Source organism: Boeremia exigua (assembly GCF_020726555.1).
Source record: "Boeremia exigua strain MPI-SDFR-AT-0100 chromosome Unknown C7974scaffold_12, whole genome shotgun sequence".
In the NCBI taxonomy this organism is placed as follows: domain Eukaryota; kingdom Fungi; phylum Ascomycota; class Dothideomycetes; order Pleosporales; family Didymellaceae; genus Boeremia; species Boeremia exigua.
This window is the reverse complement of record NW_025763529.1, coordinates 283,847-308,459: the sequence shown is the minus strand read 5'-3', so window position 1 is coordinate 308,459 and position 24,613 is coordinate 283,847. Positions and strand designations below refer to the sequence as shown.

Genomic DNA, 24,613 nt, shown 5'->3' with positions numbered 1-24,613 from the left:
ATCCACCAGTTTCTGTTTTCTAGTCTGGCCGAGGCTGCAGGCACACAACAACTCGTATAGCAATGCATACACCGATCATCAATCTCGTATTATAAACCTTTCATGGTCAGGCGCACCAAAACGTGTACATTCCAAGACGCTTCTTGAGAACTTGCGCCATTGAATAATTTAAAAGTGGATATCGTCGAGTAAGACATGACATCAAGCTTAGTTAGCTGGTGAAGACACCAGCAGCGAATATAGATCTAGCACTATTAGAATTATTTCCTCACCACTCGCAACAACGGAGCAATCCTCGCCCGCTTGCTGAGCCCCACACGATAGGTCACTTTTGCCCTGTTGCTTGAAGGCTGCTCTCGAGGCGCGATCTTCTTCATGCGCTCTGGAGTGATAGGCTCGACGTCAGGACGATCTGGAAGAACCGCACGTTCAGGTGTAGACCGCCTGGTGAATGTGGCGACTACTACATCGCCCGATCTTGTACCCTTAGATTCTTGCCCGACTTTCGTAGTCGCCGCGTTCGCTGTGCCCTCCTTTCCTTGATTCTGCACTGATGGAGGCCGCACATCCTTGTCCAAGAGAGGTTCTAAATCTTCAGCCTGCTTTCCATGACACTCCTTCTCATCCATTTGGGTCCGAATCGTAGATGCAGGAGCCTCAACAATCTTTCCAGGACGGCCTCGGCTTCGCTTCTTTCCAGGTTTTACTCCTTTTATAACACTTGTAGTAGCTCCCGGCTCGTGTTGATCTGAACTGATGCTTCTGCCTTCGAAGGCTCTGTGATGATGGGGCTCTATGATGATGCCGGGCGACTTCGCAGGTATTACCACCTGCACCTTAGATGGGCTCCTAAGGTCCACCCCGGGTATCATGTAAACTTCTTCCGCGCAAGTCGTCTTGTCTTTCATCGCAGCTGACATGGCACCAATATCTGTGGCTACTGCATATTTGGCGCTAGACGTGCCTGCCTGAGGTTCGCAATCGTCCTTCGGCATTTCGCTGGATCTCGCCGGATGATCAATGTTGAGTTTTGGCAATGGAGGGGTGTCATCGACAAGTTCATCTTCAGCGACCTTGTTGGTAACGAGCCAGTTGACAGTCTGTGTGACGTCACCGTTATTTTGTCGCAACGCTCTTGCACTTGTAGAAGGCGTAAATCCCATGTCGCAGATTTGACGAATCCTCTTTGGCGTATTTAACGCGCTTGTAGCCGCAGGAGTCGTTCTTTCTCGTCTGTTCGCTCTCACGGCTTTCTCAGGTCTGACAGAGTAGTCAATAGCTTCTTGTGTGCCAATTTTTGAGGATCTTGAACGACTTGGGCGTGGCTTGTACCTGCAGGCTATATGTTATTAAGACAACAATATGGAGTGCATCAAGCTTACTGTTCTCCGAGCATCCCTGGGCTTGATAATTCTTCGTCCAGGCTTGGTCCAGGGCTTGCAATTTCTCTCCTCTTGTGCGATTGCACAGTCTCGAATCCCGATAGTATGCTCTGTGAAACACAGGGCTCCCCAGCGGATGACCTTGGATGCTGCGTAGCATTCGGAGGCGAGTTTAGATATTCTGACCATGGTATTGAGGCATTTGGTTCGAAGGGGACTCTACCACTGTCAACCTCAGAGCCGAGGAGAGCTGGCGGAAGTACCCCTTCCATCATCCGTTGTTGCGTCAGCGTTGCATTTGGCACTGTACTTGAGGGCTCAGGGAAAGATTTTCTTGGGTTGTGTTGGGCACATGGCTCACGTATAGTGCCTTCCAGCAACCACTCCGCTCCGTCGGGTGTTTCTGCAAGTTGAGGAGTTGGACCGATGAAATGTTGAACATGCTGCTGGCCAGTGGGCAAGCTGCCGAGGAACCCGTCAACAGGGCCACTGTCGGCACCGTACTGCACTCCGCAAGAACCGTTCAACGCACTGTTCGTCACGAACTCACTTGACAACTTCCTCTTTCGGCGATTCGTATCGGGGATAGCCTGTGTTCGGCCTTCGTGTACAGGGAGCTGAGACTGTAGATGTGCCCGATGCGCCGCTTCAATCTGCCGTCGGAGGGCCTCTGCTTAAATGTGTTAAATAGGTCAGGATCGGTCATGGGTCATGTGCACCTGTAGAGGAAGCGTTGCTGATGGCGTGTTTTGACGACGCGTCCTTTTCTACATGGTGCACGTCTACCTCCAGCTCATCGTCTAGCTCGTCATCCGAATCCTGAATCACCCGCGTCATGGCGCCTCATTGAATGTAGTGACCGTTAAGAGACTAAAGTGTTGTTGCTTGCGAAGGTGAAGTTGTTGATTGGTTGGGCGCGTCAACGCGCTGTCACATGGCAAGCGTAAAACTACCTTTTCCTTTCTGGGTTGGCGTGCCAGTGGTAAGGCCGATGCGTCTTCCTCAAGGTCCTCTGTCTATGCTCACAGAAAAACAGCGATGGATAAGTTCGGGCCATCTGGCGATGAACCACGCAGCTCCACCTCGGGAAATGGGCGCTTTGCTTCGCAGGCTGCCACTGCCGAGGATTTACTCAAAGCGCAAACCGTTGGCCTGGTGAATCTCGATGACTACCGCAAGAGACGCGCAGAGGCTATAGAGCTCAAGGAACGCGGGAGCCCTGGCGTAAGCTCCGGTGCTGATACACCACTAGAAAGGTATTGTTATTCGTCGTAATACGGCCAAAGCACATGCTAATTTGCCAAGTACAGTGCATCGAGTCCGAAGCCAGTATTCAAGAAGAAACGCAAGATCGCCACCAAGGGCAAACTGTCATTTGGACTAGATGAGGACGAAGAAACCGACTCGTCCCTTCCCACGCCTCCCGAAGGGACCTCCGCAGACGCGTCTACTGTAAACTCCGAGGCCGAGAACAAGACTTTCAAGAACAAGAAGCTGGGGGCCAACACAAGAGTTGGTCTCAAGCCGCGGGTCATGACAAAATCAGCTCTCCAACGTGAAGCACAGCAGGCAGACGTTGCGCGACAAGACTTCCTGAAGTTGCGTGAACGTGTGAAAGCGACAGAGGTTGCTATTCCGTTTGTATTCTACGATGGAACGAATGTTCCAGGAGGGTTGTGCAGGGTCAAAAAGGGTGATCATATATGGCTATTCCTTGACAAAGCCCGAAAAGTAGGCGCTGAATTGGGCGTGGGTGGTGACAACAGTAGGAGGAATTGGGCTAGAGTGAGTGTCGATGACCTAATGCTTGTGAGAGGAGAGGTGATATTGCCTCATGTAAGTCGCAACCCTACGATCACATTGGTAGAGCTCAGCTAACTTGATGTACCTACAGCACTATGAGTTCTATTACTTCTTGTTCAATAACGTCGCTGGATTCAACGGCCCCATTTTCGATTGGTCTACACAACTATCCAAGGCTTCACCGGTCATCAAGTCCGATGGACAAGAAAAGATCGACGAGTATGACCCGCTGAACCCCAAGAAGAATAAGGATCAGGAAGTACGACTTCCAGACGAAGAGCTCGAGGGTTATCATGACGACTCTACAATAACAAAGGTCGTAGATAGACGATGGTACGAGAAGAACAAGCACATCTTTCCTGCGAGCGTGTGGGAAGAATATAGTCCGGATAAGGTTTTTACAAAGGCTGGCCGCAAGGATGCTGAGGGCAATGGATTCTTCTTTGCTTAGGTACAGGCGAGATTCTTATACAAGCAATATCACGCATGAGAGATGTGACTACCTCCAATGTCTTGAGAAGCATGCCCAACAGAATGCGGGAACATGCCGCCAGTTTATGCGCCATGTTACTGCATGCAGGTCACCGTGCATGCAGTATCAGAAGCTCAGGGAGCTAGATAGCATCCTGCGTCCTGAGATTGACCATTGAGCGGATGTCAAGTCTAAGCCACCATTCCCACTAGGATGCTGCGTGATATTCAGGGTCTGAAGCGGTGTGACCCACCCCGGAGCGCATAGTGGCAGTTATAGACCATTTCGTAACCGCTTCCCAATCTAGAAAAGCTGGACATGTCGCGTGAGCAACTCCTCTAATGGACTTGTTTACCATGTTGCAAACAATATGGCGGATGGCGTTGATGTTTCGGCGGCGACATTGTGCAACCAGAGTTCCTGGGGCTAGATACAATGTCCCGCGCGTGATTCCTGTCGCTACCGCTCAAACACAAGCCCAGCTGCAACATCATGCGTCTTATCACCCTGCACACCATCAAAAGGCGACAGATCGAATGAAACCGCCGACCCAAGTGAGTTTTGCCGCTACCAACCGCGGCAGTCGTGACGCAAGTCCGTTGATCGGCTTGTCATGGCGATGCGCCTGCCGACGCGTTCCGACAAAGTCTGCAAGAAGCTTTGACTTGTGGAGCGGTGAATTGCAAGGATGGATATATAAGAAGAGTGGCCCTGCTTGGCTCCCAAAACAAAGAACATCTGTCGTCATCGGTCCCCGGATTATGCACCTTTGCGCCGTACAGCCAACATCGACACCACCCTCAAGCATCACAACCACACTTCTTAGCGACCAACTGCGCTCCCGTGTGCTTCCCCTTGCTTCAAGCTGCTGCTGCTTTTGTATTTGACAGCCCATTTAACCATGTTACAGGCACGGTCTGCGCGAGCCCTGTCTCATCCAATTAAATTCAGCGACTCGTGCACACCCTAGAATACCAGTACTCAACGCGTCCAATTCCAGAACTTGAATCGCCCGCACAGCTGTAACAATCGTTACTTAGCTGCCTATTTCTTGCGACACGCGCACACGCAAAAACACCACAAAGGCTATTGGGCTGCCAGGCGCTCGATCGCTTTTTTTTTTGGCGACCAACAGCGATCGATCAACATGAAATTTGGGCACGATCTGCCGCGTAACCAGGTCCCGGAGTGGGCTCCATCTTACATCAATTACAAAGGCTTGAAGAGGCTCATCAAGACCTCCGCTGAAGCCTCGAGACACGGCGCAGAACCCGATCTTGCTGGTACGTATCTTTTGCACCTTCTGGCTTCAAGTGTATGGGCTGTACCGTCGCCACAAGGATTGGGGCATGGATGTCTCAAGTTAGCTACACTTAGAACGAGGACTCAGGCGACAAGAATTGAATATCGCTGACATGAGTCTAGAATTCTTTTTCTCCCTCGACCGCAACCTCGAAGACGTAGACGCCTTCTACAACCGAAAGTACGCAGAATATACTCGTCGACTAAGGTTGCTGCAAAGTCGATATGGACGAATAGCACAGCTGCCAGAGGGTATTGACAAGGACGAGGCACAAGATCTCGTGGATGCATTGTTAGAGTTGCGCAGCCAACTGCGGAAGCTCCAGTGGTATGGCGAAGTCAATCGGAAAGGATTCGTCAAAATCACCAAGAAGCTGGACAAGAAGATTCCAACTTCATGCACGCAGGAGAGATATCTGGTTTCAAGAGTCAATCCAAAGCCATTCACGCGTAATTCCTCGCTAAGCCAGGATATGAAGACCGTCAATGAGTGGCTTTCTGGACTGGGCGATGTCAAGACTTTTGATGATAGCGGCTCCACATATTCAGCAGCATCTTTGGGACGGGTGCCTGGACGCTCGCTGAACCTTCCTTTACCATTTCTGGATGCAATTGAAGACGCGATCCGTAGCGATCGTGCCGAGGACGTCAGCCGTCTTCTCTCGGAAGCAGCTGCCAGCAACGAACCAACAAGCTCAGCTTTCCAGCAGGTCCTCTTGAACTTTCTACAGCGCGCTATTTCTCACAGAGCCAAGGGTTGCATCCTGAGGCTTTTGCAAGATATTGCAACACTAGATGAGGAAGATGACATAAACAAACGGAACGTTGTTCACCGTCTTGTCATCAGTATTGGTCGCTCTAAGACTGGCGAAACATTGGATGGTGAAGCGCGTCTCCCGCAAAGTCTACTGGATGCACGAAATTTCATCGTGCCAGCCACGGCACCGAATAGACAGCCGCGACCATGCACGACCACAGAGGAAGAGTCTTCGAAGCTTCTAAGCGAGAATGACGACTCTGTGCAGCTGCTTGTCTACCTGCTTGATCAGCTGCAACCGCATCAACGCATCGCCCTCCAATCACGCGATGCATTTGGACGCCTGCCACTCCATTATGCTGCTGGATACGGCTTTGTCGTGATCTGTCAAGTTGTGATCAAGCACATGCAGGACTGGGGTCAGTTCAATGTCAGTCAGGGTATCGACGCACAATACTGGCAAGATGCAGAAGGTGATGCGCCACTCCATCTCAGCGTAAAGGGCGGCCACCCCTTGACCACCAGAGCGCTACTGGAGGCCGAGAATTGGCGTGGCGCAAGCGAGGCGAAACTCACGTTAAGAAAGACCGTTTCTCAATCCGGAGAAGCTTTGGCTCTCGCCACGAAGTCAAATTTTGTGGCCATCGTCAAGTTGCTGGTAGATGCTGGTGTGAACGTCAACTATCAGAACAAGCAAGGAGAGACGGCTTTGCACATTGCTGCGCAGTATGGTCATGTTGAATGCGCCAAAGCTCTACTGGAGCGTTCAAACGTCAACAACATTGATCTAGATGTGCCCGAGAACACATTCGAGTGGACACCGTTGTTCAATGCTTGTGTCGATAATAATTTTCCTGTTGTCGAGCTTCTGGCCACGGCTGGAGCAGATCTGCAACGGTGTGATAATTCAGGATGGACAGCTAAAGAGCAAGCAGCGCTTCGAGGTCACATGAAAATTGCCCATTATCTTGCAGATCTCTGCCCTGCAACGGATCCTCCATCGGACGCAACAACAGCAGATACCAGGATTGCTCGAGCCGGATCGCCACCGCAATCATCTCTTGACGAGAAGACATCCAAGAATATGGCTCGTGAAAGCACTCAAATTATGCAGAAGGCGCCGGAGCCAGTAAAGAGCTTTGGCCATCGATATCTCTCAAATGAGACCATGATCCTGGTCAGTTTGGGCTCAATGGACATGCGGAAGAATGTACCAGCTGTCGCTCTTGATGATATTCCCATGGCCGACGCACATACTACTCAGCTCGATACTGCTCTATCAGTCTTTGTCTCAGCATCTGGTGCCACAGGCGAAACATACCCCATCGATTTACCGGTTCAGGACATTGCTACAGAACCAATCACTTTCATGACTAAAGACGTTAGCAAGGTTCGGCTACTTTTCGATATTTGTCCGACTTACGCAGGGTCAAAAGATAGCATCGTTGGTCGTGGCGTCGCTCTTCTCTCGACTATCAAGACCCACATTGGTTCTAAGCGTATTCCATTACAAGGAGACGTAAACGTTCCGATCATGGCGGCATCGACTTTACAGGTCATCGGCACAGTGAACTTCAATTTCCTGGTAATTACGCCATTCCAGCATCCAAATATGTCCATCACAGAAGAGCATACGTACTGGAAGAAGATGGCGACAACTATGGTTATTGGTCATCGCGGTCTTGGAAAGAACACTGACAAACAGAGGACGCTACAGCTTGGTGAGAACACGATTCAATCTTTTATCTCTGCTGCGAATCTGGGAGCAGAATACGTGGAATTCGATGTGCAGTTGACGAAAGATCTCGTCCCGGTCATCTATCACGACTTCTTAGTCAGCGAGACGGGCATCGACGCCCCTGTTCATACTCTCACATTGGATCAATTCCTTCATATTGGTGAAGGCCAAAAGCCACGATCGTCACGCTCTGGTTCTCCTGAGAGCGTCACTCCTGTTAGTGGTATTCTTGGCGGCGAGGAGTTACGTCCGAATACCAAGAGACTGCGATCTTACTCTGTGGACAATTCGACACAGCGCAACATACACACCGAGCGTCAAGACGAGCTTAAAGAGCGGATGAAATACACCCGTGATTACATCAAGAAGGGTTACAAAGGCAATAGTCGGGCCATCTCCATCGGATCTGACTTCACCACTCTTGAACGCATGTTCAAGAGCAAGGACATACCAGCATCCGTTGGCTTTAACATTGAGATGAAATACCCCATGCTACATGAGTCCGAAGAGGAAGAGATGGATCAATATGCCGTAGAGCTGAACACCTTCGTCGACACAGTCTTGCAGGTCGTGTATGACCATTCAAACGGGCGCAGGATAGTATTCTCTTCGTTCAACCCAGACATATGTTTGATGCTCTCATTCAAGCAGCCTTCAATTCCTGTCCTGTTTCTTACCGACGCGGGTACGTCAGACGTGGGAGACAAGCGAGCAGCTAGTTTGCAGGAAGCCATTCGGTTTGCCAGTCGATGGAACTTATTGGGTATTGTGAGCGCTGCAGACCCTCTGGTTATGTGTCCGAGGTTCATAAGGATGGTTAAAGAGAACGGCTTAGTGTGCATGACCTACGGCATGCTCAACAATGATCCCAAGAATGTCCGAGTAAGTGCCGAAATTCCACTCCCCCGTTGAACGCACTTCCTAACCATTGACAAGTTGCAAGAGAAAGAGGGCATCGATGCCGTCATCGTCGATAGTGTCCTCAGTATCCGGCAAGGTCTGCAAGCACCCAGTGAGACCAAGATCAACAGGATCAACGGTGGTCCGCTTCCGATCCATCCTCCACCTATTCCAGTGATCAAAGAGGGTAACGAACATGTACCAGCAGTGCATATCAACGGTCACTCGTAGGTAGATCAGTCTGGACTCATCATTACTGGAAGGTTGATTTGGCTATATTGCATTGTAGTGGCGTACGTGATGTCCCTTAACGGACTTTGAGCATCTCATGGCATTTTCATGTGCTCTCTTCACATATATCGAAGTTTGCAAACCTTGTTTCAACAGTATATTCTTGCTCATACTGGCACCAATCACACGACTAGAGAAAGCTGAAGACAGATTAGTGGTTCACTTGGCTCTCATTCTTTAAATACTGTACGAGGGATGACCCACCGCTCATACGAGTACCTTCGAACTTTTTCTAAGGTATCCCAACATATGGATCTATAGAGTATTACGTCTTTATTGAGCCACACTTTGCATGTAAAGATCCGCTCTGTCGAACTTAATGCTAGCGAGAGAAAGAGGCCAGCGTTCAAGCGCGGCACGCGGCCGAGGTGCGGGGGTGGAACAAACTGAAACCCCTTCAACCTCACTTGCACCACCCAAGCGTGGCTCTAATCTCGCTGCAACTTCGCCTCATTCTGCCTTCTACTTGTAGTGCCAAGCATGAATTATTACGAGGAAGACGTGCTTACAAGGTAGGATCTGCACCGGTGTGGGAGTAGTTTGCTGACATGACGTAGCGGAGCTCAAGATGCTGTAGATCGAGCTCGGAAAACAATCATCAAGGCAAGAGGAACCGCTGAAATATTAGAGACAAAGTATGAACTATGGAAAGTCGTAGTAGCAATTACTGACGGCCGGAGGCTTCATCGGCTCAAACTAGAGTATGATGACTGCAAGGCTGCTGTGAATGCTGCTCGAGCGTACGTATATGAGAACGTCAAGCCTAACCTTACTTATTGAAAGCAGCGTAGAAGAAGGCGCATACACTACGTATGCCCAGACAATATCGAAAAACTTCACCACGGCCTTCCTATCTGCGCTCCCAAGGGAACTCCGCGATCATGTGTACTCATACCTGTGGGACGACGAGGATATGATTCGTCAAACGAAGCGTTCTGTCCGCGAGTATGCATGGAGCTACAGAATGCCCGAGTTCTGCGCCCCTTCGTACGTTCAACCAGATCACGTAGGTCAGGTTGTTGCGGAAGAGCTTGCATTGAGCATTTACAGAAGAGCCTTTGGCAGACGACTACATGTCATAGTCAGCGCTGGACACATATGCAAATTCCTCGCTGCCAACCCGTTGAGAAGCAGCCTCAAGCCTGCTGACTGTATCAACGCCCTCGACATTGAGTGGTATCCAAATGAGTACTCAGATAAAGCAGTCATGGAGTCTTGCAAGGCTCTAGCGAACTACGCGTTCCCGCGCCCTATTCCCATTAAATTCATTTTAGGTAAATTCTCGACCGCCAACAGCGACAAGCCAAAGCCGATGGCAACATTAGAAGATCAACTTGGAGTCTTCAAACCTGCATACGTTGTTCTGGTGAGCAAGGGATTTCCGGTCACTGTCAAATCGCTTTCTGGGAATGAGACCGAGGTGGGCAGTTGCTCGTAGCTTTGACTAGACAGTCGTGTTACTCCTCGTCAAACGTCTAGCTGAACATTCCTTTCGAACTTCGGTCAAAGCATCCTCTGGGCGGGTGTCAGCGCGTCGCTAGACACCGTTAAATGTATAATAGACCAGTACGGTTGGAATGAGATTTTGTTTCGGCACAATTTTGATTAGAATACTGCGAATATCCTTTCTTTGGTTCTCCTGCAATGTGATGGGTCAATTACTACTGGCTTTGTGTCTGAAACCCCATTTCCAAAAAGACATGAGGAACATGAAGAGGAACATCGTTTGGAGATGTTTTGAAGCTTTGCATATCCATTTCGGTGCTCAAGAATTGTATTTACCTGTCCCTGAGGATCTTTGATATCCATTCATTTCCAGGGCTTATCATATAGCAAGTGTTGTTTCAAGGGTACTCGAATCTGCGGTCCGCTGTTCAACAACCTCCCTGTCGTAAAAAAAAAGCTCTGCTGTGTCCAAGGCTCCACGCATAAACTGGGAAAGCATGAAGGAGAACGACTAGTCCTATAGAGATCACAAGGACTAAGCTTTTAACGTATCTCATCGTGCGAAGACCTCATCTTGAGTAAAGTGTGGGAGGTTAGCAAGCGCACCGCTAAGATGCGTCGGGCGAGAGATGACCCCGAGCCGGGGCGAAAGCTGACGTCACGTGAATCGCTTACGCGCCAGGGCAGCCATGATTTCCTTGATTACTGCACCTGCAGTCTCAACGGTATCACTTTGATGTCGACTTATCGGAGTCCCTTTATCACAGATACTCCAGACCGTAAGCCATTAGCAAGACGCATCTGGTGATGGACAATACCTACCTAGGTACCTAGGTACCTACGCCACAGTGACTTGTGTGGATTCGTCCTGGATGCCTCGATCATTAGGTAAAGTTTATTTATTGGCCACATGCAGACCATTGTTTTAATCGATATTTCGGTGTCGAACTGATCGGCTGTACAACTTGCCTGGGACCCAACCTCCTCTAGCGCTGCTCTTACTTGCAAGTGCGGCTGAGGTATTCGGGTGTCGAGCCTTGTACATGAACAGCAATAATGAGTTGCCATTTCCATGACGATCTCGGTGCTTATTGGCTTTCCCAGAAGGCTGAAGGCATCCTCTGAAGGCCTTCGCATTTGCGCACTGCCTCACGCTAGCGCATCTTGATCTGTCCTGTAAACTTGTTGAAGGTCAGCCCCCGCGTAAGAGTAGGTCTCAGCTGACGCACGTGCGATGGCACGGAAGGAATTGATAGCAATATCACAACAAGCACAAGCGAATGCATCGATTGTTAGCGATGTCGCATTGCAAAGATATCCGGAGGCATCACGAATACTTAGGTAGATAGCCCGGACATCCTGATCCTTAATGACTATCAAGAAGCTTATGGTCAGATCATCACGATTTGAACAAGGTTGCGACACAGGACACCCTGCATAATCAACGTCGACGAATAGCATGAGAGGAAGGCCTCGTGCGTGCCTATGCATAGACAAGCGACACTGACATTGGCGAGAATCTACATGGTCCAGTGGATCCCCAATATAACCTCCGCCTCTCGGCTGAGCCCTTTCAGCTCGCCATTCGAGACCACGCGTCAAATGTGGACGAGAGCCTGATACACCAGTGATCTCACCTGCTTGACGACCTCACTCTCCTCTCGATATGGCGCTGCGATTCCTTCTATTGAGTGCGATACTTGCAATCACGAATGCTCAGCAGAATGTTGGAGACCCCATTGATGACTTTTGTCGGCGTCACCAGCATCAGACATGCATAATCGATTCCAAATTGTACATAGACGGTGGCAAGGTGTACTATGGAGGATCTGTGGACAACGGGAGCGTCGCCGAGCAAAGTTAGTATCTGTCATGCTGATAGGAACATGGCTAATTGGGACAGACACTCGACTCTTGTGGGAGTATGTTGTAGACACCAACAACGAATACAAGTTTCCGGTCCAGTACGACAATTTGACCAAGGTACATCATCTGTGGCAATGCCCACAGCCGAGCGTCAAGCACACAACTGACTGACTTCCGCAGGACCCAGAAGTACCGTCTGTAAGCGGTGGAGTTCTATGGCCCGACTCTACGAACAAACTCTTTTATCTATTCGGTGGCGAGTATGACAACTCGGATAACGTACAATCTTTCACTACCTTGTGGCTTTATGACATCTTGTACAATACCTGGAATCGCTCCCGATCTTCCGACAGCTCCCTTACAGACATCAAGTGGCCATCTCTTGGTGCAGGTACCGTCACGGACACCGGAACCGCTTATTACTATGGTGGCTACCTAAGCAATCTGTCCATGCCAAAGTGGAGTGGCGATCGTCTCATGCTGAATTCACTGACTTCTTTTGACATGGACACTCGAACCTGGAAAAACAGCACTCATGATCAGACACCACGAGCAGAAGGATCACTCCATTTCATTCCAGCCTCGGACACAGGCATGCTTGTATATTTTGGGGGCTTGGAGATTGAGAATGGCATCACCGGCTATGTGAGTAGCTGCTAGTGCCTCTTCGCATTAGCTTTTTCTAATAGTCTACAGGCAAACATGAGTGTAAGCGGTGTATTACGAGTTATGCGCCCATACTTGGACTGACGGCACTATAGGAAATTCAGGTTTTCGACATTGCCAACAATAGGTGGTTCACTCAGACGGCCACTGGAGACGTCCCTTCACCAAGACGTGGGTTCTGCGCAGACGTGGTTTGGGCCAAAGACAGGTCATCCTATAACTTGTAAGATTGAAACTCAGAAGGACATGCAAACACTGACGCCAAGAAGCTATGTTTATGGGGGGATTGCCTCCAACGAGCAGGCATTCGATGAGCTGTACATTCTTACTCTGCCCTCATTTCAGTGGACATTGGTATGTGGTCTCTAGACTACCTTTCTTGCGGTAGATGTACTAACCGTGTTAGATATATCCAAGTTCTATTCCGAATTACTTCGGGGGCAAAACTGGAATGTCTTGCAACGTGATCCGAGAGTCACAGATGCTCATTATCGGCGGACAGATCTCGAATGCCTCATTGACAGGATGTGACGTTCCAAAGATCGGTGGGCAGCACGGTCTTCTTCTAGGACAGGAGGCCGTGGAGCAAGGGGTTTGGTGGCATGGAGTACAGGACAACACTACAGGTTACAGAGTACCTGATACAATTATCTCTCTTATCGGCGGCAAGTACGTCTCACGCACTCGGAGTCCTCCTTCTAGTCTCATACTAATATCAAGACAGCACTGATGGAGATGCGACGGCAACAGCCCCAGCATCAGGCTTCGCAGTCAGCGATCTGTCAGTTTACTTCGGCAGAACAGCCTCCGCAACACCACGAACAGCATCGAGGCCCATCCCAACCGCAACTGAGTCCCCAACACCACAACCACCATCAAAATCAAACAAAGGGGCGATAGCAGGAGGTGTCGTCGGCGGCGTCGTTGGTCTCGTCGCCATCATCGGCCTCATCGTCTTCTGTCTCCGTCGCAGACGCCACACGCCTTCCCCAGCCCGCGCCGAACTCGCCCCCAACCCCGCCTCTCACAACAGCCCAGCCCTAGTGCAGAAGCCAGGCGCAAGCTACTCTGCGCACGCAAACTCTATGCATTCGCCTATGGCAGAAGCACCTGCATACTCGCCGCAGGCCTCGTCGCCCGGCTCGCATTCCTGGGCTGAGCACGCGCCCTTCTACCCGGGCGTGGTGCAGCCGCAGCACGGCGCATATGGCCAACCGCTACCGCAGCCATATTATCCGCCGCCTCCTGAGGCAGGGTTGGAGCCGGGTAAGCAGGGTGGACCGCTGGGTGTGAGCCATGAGCTGCGGAGCACGGGCACGCCGGCGATTTCAGAGTTGCCGCTTCTACAGAGTCCAGTCCCGAAACGAGTTGGATAGAAGAGGAGTGTGAAGGTGAGAAGACTGAGTTGGAAATGGTGCAAAATAGTCCTGATTCGCTGGCGGGATTCTGTGATACACATCCTCGTTGAGGTCGGGGAACGAAGGAGGGACCCTATCCGCTGTATCCTAATTTCTCTAATCTACGTAAACGTCTACTAAGGATTTACTCCACCCAGCGATAAACGCTACGCGTTGTTCGCTCCCACAGACCTTAATGTCACACCACACAGCATCGATTCCCTAGCCCTGCCACTTGGTCCTCCGCTGCCGAAACTGACTCACCATACCAATGGGTAGCCACCCCGGATCAACGATATTGAAACTGCCAAATCGCGCAATCATATCCGGTCCATACATCTGTGCAATCCACTTCCAGTAAGCGTCCATACTATACCAATTCGCAAGTATGCCGCGCAAGTTCCCATGCCCGAGCTCCCCCAGCGCCTGCTCGACCTGCACGCTCGGATCGACATGGGCCTCATGTGGGCGCGAAAGCAGTTGCGCGTAGACATTCCGCAGATCGGCGCTCCCCGTAGTCGCCCAAGACTCGCGGTAACGCGCAAATTCGGCAAAGGGGAGAAAGTGATCTCCGTCATCGGGGACGAAGGCGGCTGCTGCAGTGTGGCGACGCTGCAACTCGATGGCGCCCTTGTCGAAGCGGCGCTGGGCAGCAGCGTAGTCGTCTTGCTCGGCTGCGACATAGTCATCGAGAAGTGTTTGCGGATCGGCGTGCACGGCATCGCGAATCTGCAGGAGTCCGACGAAGGGGGATTTGAGCTCCAATCCGCCGAGCTCGACGGGGAAGTAGAGAAAACCATCTGGTAGGTTGGAGACTGTGAAGCGGTCGTGGATCATTTGCTTGAGGTACTGAACGACGTTACCGCCGTCAAAGACAGTTTCTTGGATGCGCCTGTGGGTCGCGAGCATCGTATCGATGTGTTCGCGGCCGAAGCAGTTTGCGGCTTTGCCAAAGTTTGTACTGAAGAAGGTTGTAGCGTATGAGTTCCAGGCTGGGGGAAAGGTTAGAATATGCTCATGGGAGTAGTAAGGAGGAAAGAATACGTACTTTGGATCCAGTCGATAACGCTCTTGGTCTTTCCTTGCAGCTGTTGCCGGAGCTCTTTTGCGTGAGAATCGACCATCTTGTGATCGATGTCAAAGCGGCCGTTGGTAGGGTTCAAGTAGAGAAAACCCCATCGGATGTCACCTTGAGGCAGGCAGTCATCAATCTCCAGCGGGCCTTCCCGGCCAACACGTATGCTCCCTGATTTTACGTTACTGATCTGGAGTGCGTTAGTGTGTGATATCATCGATTCGAAGTGGACTTACTTGAGTACCAGTGACCTCTGCGAACGTGCGGACACTATGCCAAGCTATGGCAGACGTCTCATAATCCTTATTCCAGAACCACACATCGTCGTACATGCGATGAAGTAGTGCACCGTTGGTGTCCTGATTCACCGAGAAGTCTAAGCAGAAGAGCAAAACTTCTCCGAAGACATCACTCAAGGCGTGCGAGTCGGGAGTGCCCCGACGCCTCAAGCGCGGCCCGTGTTCATCGTCTGTAAATTTCAACGGTGCCTCCAGATATGTTTTAAAAAATGTCTTCCACTTGTCCGACACTCCAAAGAAGCCAAGGACTGTCAATGCCGTATCGTGAGGCAGCAGTGGGTTCCACGACTCAAAGCCGGTACGAAAACAAGTCATTTCGCCGTTCAAACGAGTATTTATGATGATCTCGGTAGCAAGAATATGGAGAAGACTTTGCTTCGCTTCTATCGGGTTTTTGGCTTCGCTTTCATCGTCACCCGATATGGATTGATCGTCCAATTCCTCTTCCTCTTCCTCTTCCTCTTTCTCTTCCTCTCTTGCCATAAAGAGTGAAGATCTTCCATGCGCGACTGCACCTCCAAACAAGCCTCCTGCCGGTGCTGCTCGTGCCGGCGCCGATGCAAATGCTGACGCTGCAGATTTCTTTTTCTTAAGCTTGCCCAAAGATTCTTCTTGTGTAAATTCTCCAAAGTCAGCTTCTTCCTCGCCTTCATTATACTGCACCACTTGTTCCGGGAAGTCCAACAACTTGTTGGTAAAGTAGCGCTTGCGCTGCACTCTGCTGCGCTTACTATCAAGATTTCCGCGAATCGTCTGGCCTTGGCCGCCAAGAAAGTATTCGCGGCGCAACAAATCGGTTTTTGGTACATCGGGGCGGTTGCCTTTCCAGGTCTCTGCGTTGTCTCGTAACGCGACGAATGCGGACTTGAAGAATACCGACCACTTCACCCCAACAAAGTGCAGGAAGATAGCCTGCAGGATATCTTCGTGCATGTGGACTTGGAATCGACCGTTAATCTCGCGCCGTTGTTCAACAAGAACGTGGTCACCCCAGCTCCACCGGTCGAGTGCTAACAAACGCATGTTAAGCACATCCGCGATTTCTCCTAAGATGACGCCGTTGCTGAGAAAGTCACCAGAAACCTCACGTTTTTCGTTGGAGAGTGATCCTGACAATTGGAGAGACTTGATCACCCACCGCAGAGTGTATTCGTTGAACTGTGGGCTACTCGTCAGGTCTGTTTCAAAGTCGCGGACTTTCTTGCGCAGATCGCTCAGTGCTGAGGCGATCTTCTTCTTGTCTGTGACGAAGAGGCGTTCTAGATAGGCTTCCAAGCCAGACAGGTCAACAGAAGCGGGCTCGAAGACAGATTTCTCCCACTCCCTTCGGGCTTCAAATTTCTTGGCGCTTGGAAGCTCTTCGAAGCTCTCCCCCATCTCAACATTGCCTTCAGCAGTTACTGTCTTTTCCGAGGAAAGCCATTCGGTGACAAGCTTTCCATATAAAGCAGCATACCGATACTTCGTCGCTTGAATTGTAACATGAGACATGAACTTTTCTTCCCAGGTATTGAGCACGGCTGGAGAGACGGAAGGATCGAAGCGCGCTTGGTCCAGGAATCGGTCGACGTTCATAAGATCTGTTTCGAGCTGATTGTTGCGGGTTCCACCAAGAATCACACGCCCAGGTCTACTGTCATCCTCCTTGTGCGAGGTAGTCTTCACGCTCAGGCATAACTTTGTGCCGTCAACCACCTTGCTCAGGCGATTTAATGGATCCTGCTCTTCTTTCGCTGTTGTTAGAAGATCCGCATACTGTTTGTTAAAGACAGAATGTTGCTTAGAAAGTTCCTCCAATTTTGTGTTCGTGATGGTTTGCAGGGTTCCCGAAAACACACTGCCGGAAGTCATGCTGAGGTGCTTGAGATGCCGCTTGGCAAGCCTCGTAGTATGAGTGTTGGCTGTAGGGCGAGAATTGAATTGATAACTAGAGAAGATTGGGATTCGTCCAGGAAAGTATCAGAGGTACGAGCAGTAGTTTCTTTTGTATATGAAAGTTGCACAGCAGCGAACTTGCATTGCCTCGTATCCAGAACAGGCACCAGTGGCTGGGCTTGGCAAGCGGGGAGTCACCCGTTTCATTCACGTTGAGCTGGGACCGCAGTTCTGGATCTTCAGAGTCAGCTCTTGTAAACGCATCTGAGCATGCTAGTATAGCCAATCAGAATCCTATCCTTCTGTCGGAACAGGCATCCAGGAGCGTCCGGGCAACGACAGTGAAGTTGCCTGATGGAGCGAGTATGCAATTCGTTATCGATAACAATTTGCACAAACAAGACAGGCTCTCCTCACGTTGCAGGATAAACGGCGGACTACTATGTAAGGATGTGAGCTAAGTATTCTACGTATTCTACCACATGACAGCCAGATTAGGAAGAAAGATGTAAAAAAAAATACCTTTTTACCTACAAAATAAGTAACAGACTAACAGTTGATCAGACCTTAGCTTTGGTTATTATAATAGCTACAAGTTCTGTGTTAAAGTTGGTCAGCTTCCAGGTTGCTTATCCGGCGTTTTTCCTGAAACGTGAGAGACAATATCATTTCGCTGCGTGGGGAACAGGCTCGATACGTGTTGTGGCTGGACGTGCTGGTTCGCTCGTCGACTGCAGCTTCAGTGCTCTTGTGCAATTGTGCAGAAGCCCTGTGTATGGGCATAGGAACGAGAGATTTAGAGGCTGATCAGAATCGCTTCCAGTCCTGATGTAGGAGTACAATGCTCGACTTGGTGGTATCTTCGATCTACAACAGCAACAACAAACCCGCAGATACACAAAAACGCACAAAAAAAAACACAAGCAGACGATGTATTCCACACCATCGCTCAACATTACACGCCTTTTGCCTCACATAGATGTCCGCTCTTGCTCAGCACCGTGCCCAAGCCCTGGTGCACCTCGACCTGGAATCCCTCAAACGGAACTCGCTCGCCGTCAACGCTGATGTATCCGTCGTCCTGATTTTTTGGGATGATGCGGTACGCTACCACTTTCTGGTAGTCGACGCCGTCCATATCGAAGAAGGTGTGGTTCTCAACTGCCATGAGCATTTTCACGGCAGTGCCGCGCGCAATGTCGCCCCGAATGCGGACCAGGTCCAGGCAGCCGTCCGAGGGGAGCGAAGCGGGGAAGAAATTGGCGTCCGGCGACATGTAGGCGATGTTGCCACAGTAGAAGTTGCCGAGGGTGTCGTGGGGGATCAGGTCCCAGCCGGCAGGAAGCGGGTCATTGATGGTGCCGTACTGAAGCGGGGGAAGGGGCGTGTCAGCGGCGGGGACGGGGCGGGGGTCGTGGGCGGGCGCAGGTTTGGCGGCTTCGGCGCGGTAGGCGGCGCGCACGGCGGCCTTGTTGTCGTGGATGGTTTTGACGGCGATGTCGGCGGGGTAGATGGTTTGGGACAGCAGGCGCACGAGGAAGCCCCAAGTAAAGCGCGCGCTGCCCATCCAGCGCAGATGCTCTGTGGCGAGATCCGTCTCGGCGACAATGCCGACGGACTGCGAGAGGAACGAGAGGGTGCGGCGGTCGCCCTGCGTGATGGAGGCGAGGTCGAGCGGCGTGCGCAGGCCCTTGACGACGGCGAGGGCGGCGAGACTGGGGCTGTCGGAGCCGTTGAAGTTGAGGCTCAACGCATTGCCCGAGCCGCAGGGCAGCTGGGCGACGGCGACCTGGGCCAGGGCCCTCGCGGCGTCCGGACGCTTGCCCAGGCCGTTCCAGACCTCGTGCGGGATGCCGTCGCCGGAGCAGCAGGCGACGACGTCGTACGCGTCGATGTCCAGGCTCTGGGCAATCTCGACGCCGTGGCCCTGGTGCTGCGTCTCCTGGACGTCGAGGGTGCAGCGCGCGGCGGCCAGGATGGGCGCCACCGACTTGTGGTACATGCCAACAGCGCCGCCCTGGCCGCCGAAGGGATTCAGCAGCACCTTCATGCGCTTCTGGCGCTGCGATGCGCCGTATGCGCGGTCCAGCAGCTTCGCGATCCAGGCCTCGACCAGGTGGCTGTCGGGCTTGTCGAGCGTATAGCTGACGATGGCCGGGCGCACGACCTTGGGCGACACGGCATGGGCGTACTGCACCGTGATGTCGCCGCTGGCTGAGTGCTCGGCCCAGAGCACATTGTAGAAGGGGATCGCGCGCGTCGACTTGGTACGGCCAGGCAGGCTGAGGCCGCAGCAGCCCGCGCCCCGGCTGTCCTGCAGCGCTTCGTCTGGGGCCGTCAGTATGCGAGTCCGCAAGGCAGCTGTCTACACGCACCCAAGACGACGAGCGAGTCCGTCCCCAGCGTCAGCGAGGCATCGCGCCCCACCGCGAGCGTGTCGGAAACGCTGCCGGTGGCGGGGTCTCTAAAGGGATTGTCGTGGCCCCCGGGAGCGGCCATGTTATGCAAAGCGAGTGTGCAGCGCCCTCAGCATGCTGGACGCGCAGACAGGCGACGTGAGGCCTGAGGTAAGCCGTCGCCCGTTCACGCGATCGACCGCGGCAGCGGATGCCCGCGGGCTCTAGCGCGTGCGACGCGCCGCTGATTGGGCGGCGAGTCACAGGTGGCCGCAGACATTCCAGCTGGAGGTGCCTGTGGGCAGACAGGGCGATCTGTCACGTGCCAGTCACACTGGGCAATAGAGGATAGGTACGAAGTATTGGTACCTATATATGGAGGAGCAGGGATAATAGACACGTGCAGGACAGCAGCCAGGCACTGCACCGCGACATCTAGCCAACACCATCACGGCTGCGTCACAGTCCACAGAAACTCACTCTCTGCCTCTCAGCAATGCAGTGCACGTCCTGTACCGACCGCTCACTCTCGAACCCCGCCGCTCAGACTCAGTTGCAGCATCCATAACAGGCTGTGCACCCCAACCTAGCGCCAAGCTCTACAGCGCTGCAAACCGCCGGAACCCGGGCGGCGCACCCGAATGCACCCCCACGCCCCCAATGCCCAACATCGCGCGCCCACCCACGCGAAGTGGGAACGCCATTGCTGAACCTCCACTGGCCTTCACGCTCCGACGGCCTCCGCGGCACGACGTCGGCGCGCAACGCTCGATCGGGGGCCCGGTGCGGTGGTACTGGATCTGCGATGGTTTGTGGGCGAGGGGTGAGGACGAGTCGCGGGTGAGTGCACTAGAGTTTCCGCAAGAAGAATGCGTGCGAGTACAAGCGAGGTACGTGTATTCTAACAATATGGTGATGCTACGGTCGTGGTGGGCGAGGTTCAGTCTCCCGCACCACACCAATGCAGGCCCAGGCAAGGGTATATATCGCATAAATTGCGCCCAAAATAGTACAGACGCCAACGCCGATGATGCTGAACGCTAAAGGAGCGGGCTCGACAACGAGCTGCAGTTCATGTGCTACCGCGAGAGGAGGACTTTGTCGACAGCGTCGGACGCGAGCTGCGACACGTCCGCGATGGTGCCCTTAACTTCGACAATCTCAACGTCCTTGAGCTGCTTGATCTCCAGCTCGTCTGGCTCCTCAAGCACCGCAAATTGGCTCTCCACCATGCTGTCCTTCATGTAGTGGCCCTGTCGTCCGCGCACACGGGCGAGGAGCGTCTCCTTGTCGGCGCGCAGATACACAAAGTGTACGTTGGCGTCTGGCTCCTCGTCGTACAGCCTGGCGGTGCGAATGACGTCGCGGTACTTCTTCTTCAGGGCACTGCACGTGATGACAACGCCCTTGGCCCCGTTCTTGAGGTCCTTGAGTGCTTGGTCGCGCAGCAGGATCAGCCAGTCCCAGCGGTCTTCGTCGTTCAGCGGGATGCCCGCAGCCATCTTGTCAATGTTGGCCTTTGGGTGGTACTACAAACGGGTCATTACGAGATGCAACATGATCAAAGATGGATTCGTACCTCATCACCCTCAATATACTCAAATCCGTAACGGTCGCTGAGGACCTTGGCAATGGTGCTCTTTCCGCATCCTGCAGGACCAGTGACGATGAGAATGTGGTGTCGTTGAGGGACCGTCATTGCGGCGGTTTTACTCAGATTGGTGGAGGATGTAGACGGTGAGCCGGCTGAAGATGTGGGAGGTGTAGGCAGCGATGCATAGTGCACTGGGGCAGCGTGTGTCGGTTCAATAGCGTGCAACATGTTCGAGTGCGTGTACGTGCTGAGACAAGCGAACGGATCGACTGGACATGCGCTAGCAAGTATTCAAGATTAGACTTCCAAGATTGAAGAGACGGGGTCAGGTCGGGGATTATATAGTGCTGAGGCTGGATGTGACGCGGGATATAGTAGGGACTGGTAAGCAGTTTTCACTAAAGCTGGGGCAGGGCGCATTATAAAACGTGAACGCACGTCTGGCAATTCTGCCCGCGCCCATGACGGCAAGGGTGGGATCAGAGTTTGGGAGCACAGTCGTGGAGGCCAAGGCTTGATGTCACTTTGAATAGCTCGCGTGCGAATCAGGGGGCACTCTGCGGAATCTGCCTGGCCCAGCTGGGGACAGAGGCATGCGGATGTAACTGCCCGCGAATTGGCGTCGCTGGCCATGCCGGATGCGACGATAGACAGGGAGTTTCGTCTTCATCGGCGTTTGAAAGTTCGGGTGTGCCGGTGCGCGTGGGATGATGCAGTGGCGGCTGGAGACCCCGCAAACCTTGGTATGTACCCCGGTCAGCGTCAGGTACTGGTGCATCTTGCATTCGGCACGACGCTGCCAACGCAGCACCGGCTCGCAGCGCTCGTGATGGGCGCTGCGCACGCAAGACATCAGCAGCGCGCAGGTCAGCGCGATGTTCAGCCGGTCGACATTGGGCTGCGCTCGTCGCTGACAGAGGAACGTGTTGATAATAGCGCGTGGGGGTCACGAGAGGCGCTGAAGTCTTTTCCGGGCCGGTGACGGTCGAGCCTTGAACAGCAACGGGTCGTGTGGGCGAAACGCCAGGAGACAGCACGCTGGAAAGCTTCCAGATGCGCTAGAGCAGCGCCATTCTCCGACGCGCATCCCGAGGCTGCACTCCGTGCACTGTCGCTCACCGCTCGGCACGGTGGAAGAGAGAGCTGCCGGCAGTGCCCTGCGTACTCGCATGGTGCGCACCTCCGCGCCGAAGTCACGGCCCGCGTGACGACTTTGACCAGGCATGGAAGATGACGTGGAAGCTAGAAGCTGGAGGCTAGAAGCTAGTCGGAAGGAACAAGGGGACGTGAACGCCAGTGTGACGTGCAAGTCGGAGGCTGCGGGGGTAGAGCACGTGATCTGCTAGCATGCATATGGACAAGTGCCTGCCATTCCGGGGAGCTACGCACCAGCACCGCGACTGCGCCGACCACCGACGAGACGCTGACAGCTGCACCGCAACCCAGGAACGCGCCAGGGTACCCGCCGCGCCGTCGCCGCCATGTCCTACTTCTTCTCCACTCCGGTCGACATTGACGTCGTCCTCGAAGACCTGGACGACCGCTCGGCCGTCGACGTCAAGCTCGATAAGAACCGCAAAGAGAAGGTGCCCTTGTATCTCGACGGCGAGTCTGTCAAGGGGCAGGTCACAGTCAGGCCCAAGGATGGCAAGCGGCTCGAGCACACTGGCATCAAGGTGCAGTTCATCGGGACAATTGGTGGGTGGCACCGCGCTTGACGCTGGCGCCTGGAGTGCTGGCGGTCGATTGAGTCTCCACACTGACACGGCATGGCGCAGAGATGTTCTTCGATCGCGGCAACCACCATGAATTCCTCTCCCTCGGCCAGGAGCTTGCCGCGCCTGGCGAGCTCCAGCACCCTCAGACCTTTGAGTTCAACTTCAAGAACGTGGAGAAGCAGTACGAGTCGTACAACGGCATCAATGTCAAGCTGCGCTACTTTGTGCGCGTGACGGTCTCACGCCGCATGGCCGACGTGGTCAGGGAAAAGGACCTATGGGTCTACTCCTACCGGATACCGCCGGAGACGAACAGCTCCATCAAGATGGACGTTGGCATCGAGGACTGTCTGCACATCGAGTTCGAATACTCCAAGTCCAAGTACCACCTCAAGGATGTCATTGTAGGCAGGATATACTTTCTTCTGGTGCGGTTAAAGATCAAGCACATGGAGCTCTCCATCATCAGAAGGGAGACAACAGGGGCCGCACCGAACCAGTACAACGAGAGCGAGACACTAGTACGATTCGAGATTATGGATGGCTCACCATCAAGAGGTAGGATCCAGATGTTGCGGCATATGCTGCGTGCTGACGGAAAAGCAGGAGAGACGATCCCAATTAGGTTGTTCCTTGGCGGTTTCGACCTGACGCCCACTTTCCGAGAGGTGAACAAGAAATACTCGACTCGATACTATCTAAGCTTAGTGCTTATCGACGAAGGTGCGTGGACGCTGATAGTGAGCTGTGAACCCAACTAATTTGCTTCAAGACGCTCGAAGATACTTTAAGCAGTCTGAGATTGTTCTTTTCAGACAAGCGCCCGAGGGGCTTACCTTAGCCCAAGAGCAGAACAAGCTTATGGCGGTGCCATAAGCCTTGAGCGCAATCATAAACGATACGTTCCCTATCGGGTACTATAGGACTGTTGCTGGTGTGGATGACGCGATAGCGTTGAGACCACGTGCACCAAGGCCGGGGGCACTGACCCAGCGGATGATGGGAAGGAGACAGCTGAAAGCTTCCCCGCATTCCGAGAGACGACATCCTAGGTTCTGTAGATACAACTCTAATGATGATACCAATACCAAAACGGTAGCACGGCGAATCTGGAAATACTCGCCGATGACCCCCACGTGCCCGTGCTCCGGGGCAGCGGCCCAGCACGCTACGCTTCGGACGACTTCTAATCAGGATTTGCTGCGCTCTGGGCATGCCGTTGCCGTCGAGTTGAGCCTCCACGTCTCAGGCCTCCTCTTCAAGGACAGGAGCAGTTGTCCTTGGACCACGTCTTGGTGAAGTCCATGCGGCGGCTTCTACATATACTTAGATATGTGTCGATCTGAATGTGACTCACGACCAAAATAGTGAGCCCGGTCTGTCTACACGAATCAGTCACTGTGTATAGAAAGTCACTGCCTCTTTGATAAGGTGACAGCCCGCTGAAATGCACCATATTTTACAGATCGTGACAGAGGCTGTGATCGGCGAATTATCGAAGTTCGCCACTGTGGCTCAGGGTGCCGTTTTTCCCTCGCTAGTTCCCCATTTCGTCCGGCGCCGTTTTTTGAGGCTCTTTTCGGTTGCACTGTCCCGTGCCAAGTATCGCGATTTGTTCACGGCAACTTCTACATAT

At 52.8% G+C, this 24,613-nt stretch overlaps 9 protein-coding genes across 9 annotated transcripts; 5 read left to right on the top strand and 4 right to left on the bottom strand.

Moving 5' to 3' along the window:
- Positions 1-109: 109 nt before the first annotated feature.
- C7974DRAFT_402874 (uncharacterized protein) lies at positions 110-2,270 on the bottom strand. Its single transcript, XM_046142765.1, has 3 exons — positions 2,102-2,270; positions 1,383-2,052; positions 110-1,332 (listed from the first exon to the last, which is right to left on the bottom strand). The coding sequence occupies exons 1-3, from the start codon at positions 2,217-2,219 to the stop codon at positions 261-263; spliced, it is 1,860 nt and encodes a 619-aa protein (XP_045992533.1). The 5' UTR covers positions 2,220-2,270; the 3' UTR covers positions 110-260.
- Positions 2,271-2,403: 133 nt separating this feature from the next.
- On the top strand, positions 2,404-3,691 carry C7974DRAFT_402873 (XAP5, circadian clock regulator-domain-containing protein). The gene is made up of 3 exons (XM_046142764.1): positions 2,404-2,638; positions 2,693-3,218; positions 3,277-3,691. The coding sequence occupies exons 1-3, from the start codon at positions 2,421-2,423 to the stop codon at positions 3,634-3,636; spliced, it is 1,104 nt and encodes a 367-aa protein (XP_045992532.1). The 5' UTR covers positions 2,404-2,420; the 3' UTR covers positions 3,637-3,691.
- A 983-nt stretch (positions 3,692-4,674) lies between these two features.
- Positions 4,675-9,049, top strand: C7974DRAFT_55869 (Glycerophosphoryl diester phosphodiesterase family-domain-containing protein). The gene is made up of 3 exons (XM_046146854.1): positions 4,675-4,940; positions 5,083-8,336; positions 8,391-9,049. Exons 1-3 carry the CDS (start codon positions 4,805-4,807, stop codon positions 8,583-8,585), a joined length of 3,585 nt encoding a protein of 1,194 aa, XP_045992531.1. The 5' UTR covers positions 4,675-4,804; the 3' UTR covers positions 8,586-9,049.
- On the top strand, positions 8,929-10,242 carry C7974DRAFT_402869 (uncharacterized protein). Its single transcript, XM_046142763.1, has 3 exons — positions 8,929-9,157; positions 9,203-9,385; positions 9,432-10,242. Exons 1-3 carry the CDS (start codon positions 9,126-9,128, stop codon positions 10,081-10,083), a joined length of 867 nt encoding a protein of 288 aa, XP_045992530.1. The 5' UTR covers positions 8,929-9,125; the 3' UTR covers positions 10,084-10,242.
- A 1,515-nt stretch (positions 10,243-11,757) lies between these two features.
- Positions 11,758-14,121, top strand: C7974DRAFT_442924 (uncharacterized protein; the record flags this gene model as incomplete). Its single annotated transcript, XM_046145425.1, has 8 exons — positions 11,758-11,950; positions 11,995-12,074; positions 12,138-12,602; positions 12,654-12,665; positions 12,719-12,846; positions 12,893-12,977; positions 13,030-13,292; positions 13,348-14,121. The coding sequence occupies 8 exons, from the start codon at positions 11,758-11,760 to the stop codon at positions 13,997-13,999; spliced, it is 1,878 nt and encodes a 625-aa protein (XP_045992529.1). The 3' UTR covers positions 14,000-14,121.
- A 121-nt stretch (positions 14,122-14,242) lies between these two features.
- On the bottom strand, positions 14,243-17,588 carry C7974DRAFT_366825 (uncharacterized protein; the record flags this gene model as incomplete). The annotated part of the gene is made up of 3 exons (XM_046139859.1): positions 15,332-17,588; positions 15,069-15,285; positions 14,243-15,012 (listed from the first exon to the last, which is right to left on the bottom strand). The coding sequence occupies exons 1-3, from the start codon at positions 17,243-17,245 to the stop codon at positions 14,243-14,245; spliced, it is 2,901 nt and encodes a 966-aa protein (XP_045992528.1). The 5' UTR covers positions 17,246-17,588.
- Positions 17,589-18,224: 636 nt separating this feature from the next.
- Positions 18,225-19,834, bottom strand: C7974DRAFT_366824 (sphingoid long chain base kinase-like protein; the record flags this gene model as incomplete). Its single annotated transcript, XM_046139858.1, has 2 exons — positions 19,641-19,834; positions 18,225-19,551 (listed from the first exon to the last, which is right to left on the bottom strand). The coding sequence occupies exons 1-2, from the start codon at positions 19,766-19,768 to the stop codon at positions 18,225-18,227; spliced, it is 1,455 nt and encodes a 484-aa protein (XP_045992527.1). The 5' UTR covers positions 19,769-19,834.
- An 892-nt stretch (positions 19,835-20,726) lies between these two features.
- On the bottom strand, positions 20,727-21,806 carry C7974DRAFT_55724 (P-loop containing nucleoside triphosphate hydrolase protein). Its single transcript, XM_046146853.1, has 2 exons — positions 21,245-21,806; positions 20,727-21,194 (listed from the first exon to the last, which is right to left on the bottom strand). Exons 1-2 carry the CDS (start codon positions 21,485-21,487, stop codon positions 20,745-20,747), a joined length of 693 nt encoding a protein of 230 aa, XP_045992526.1. The 5' UTR covers positions 21,488-21,806; the 3' UTR covers positions 20,727-20,744.
- A 934-nt stretch (positions 21,807-22,740) lies between these two features.
- On the top strand, positions 22,741-23,853 carry C7974DRAFT_319607 (vacuolar protein sorting-associated protein-like protein 26; the record flags this gene model as incomplete). The annotated part of the gene is made up of 4 exons (XM_046138714.1): positions 22,741-22,957; positions 23,011-23,535; positions 23,581-23,700; positions 23,750-23,853. The coding sequence occupies 4 exons, from the start codon at positions 22,741-22,743 to the stop codon at positions 23,851-23,853; spliced, it is 966 nt and encodes a 321-aa protein (XP_045992525.1).
- Positions 23,854-24,613: the final 760 nt, after the last annotated feature.

Bases quoted from the DNA above. Each gene is read 5' to 3' on its own strand.
- C7974DRAFT_402874 (XM_046142765.1), bottom strand. From the start codon at position 2,219: ATGACGCGGGTGATTCAGGATTCGGATGACGAGCTAGACGATGAGCTG. The intron at 2,053-2,101 runs GTGCACATGACC...ACATTTAAGCAG, and splicing joins CAGCAACGCTTCCTCTACAG to AGGCCCTCCGACGGCAGATT. The intron at 1,333-1,382 runs GTAAGCTTGATG...TATAGCCTGCAG, and splicing joins CCAGGGATGCTCGGAGAACA to GTACAAGCCACGCCCAAGTC.
- C7974DRAFT_402869 (XM_046142763.1), top strand. From the start codon at position 9,126: ATGAATTATTACGAGGAAGACGTGCTTACAAG. The intron at 9,158-9,202 runs GTAGGATCTGCA...GACATGACGTAG, and splicing joins GAGGAAGACGTGCTTACAAG to CGGAGCTCAAGATGCTGTAG. The intron at 9,386-9,431 runs GTACGTATATGA...TATTGAAAGCAG, and splicing joins GCTGTGAATGCTGCTCGAGC to CGTAGAAGAAGGCGCATACA.
- C7974DRAFT_402873 (XM_046142764.1), top strand. From the start codon at position 2,421: ATGGATAAGTTCGGGCCATCTGGCGATGAACCACGCAGCTCCACCTCG. The intron at 2,639-2,692 runs GTATTGTTATTC...TGCCAAGTACAG, and splicing joins GCTGATACACCACTAGAAAG to TGCATCGAGTCCGAAGCCAG. The intron at 3,219-3,276 runs GTAAGTCGCAAC...ATGTACCTACAG, and splicing joins GAGAGGTGATATTGCCTCAT to CACTATGAGTTCTATTACTT.
- C7974DRAFT_55869 (XM_046146854.1), top strand. From the start codon at position 4,805: ATGAAATTTGGGCACGATCTGCCGCGTAACCAGGTCCCGGAGTGGGCT. The intron at 4,941-5,082 runs GTACGTATCTTT...ACATGAGTCTAG, and splicing joins CGCAGAACCCGATCTTGCTG to AATTCTTTTTCTCCCTCGAC. The intron at 8,337-8,390 runs GTAAGTGCCGAA...ACCATTGACAAG, and splicing joins ATGATCCCAAGAATGTCCGA to TTGCAAGAGAAAGAGGGCAT.
- C7974DRAFT_55724 (XM_046146853.1), bottom strand. From the start codon at position 21,487: ATGTTGCACGCTATTGAACCGACACACGCTGCCCCAGTGCACTATGCA. The intron at 21,195-21,244 runs GTACGAATCCAT...ACCCGTTTGTAG, and splicing joins AGTATATTGAGGGTGATGAG to TACCACCCAAAGGCCAACAT.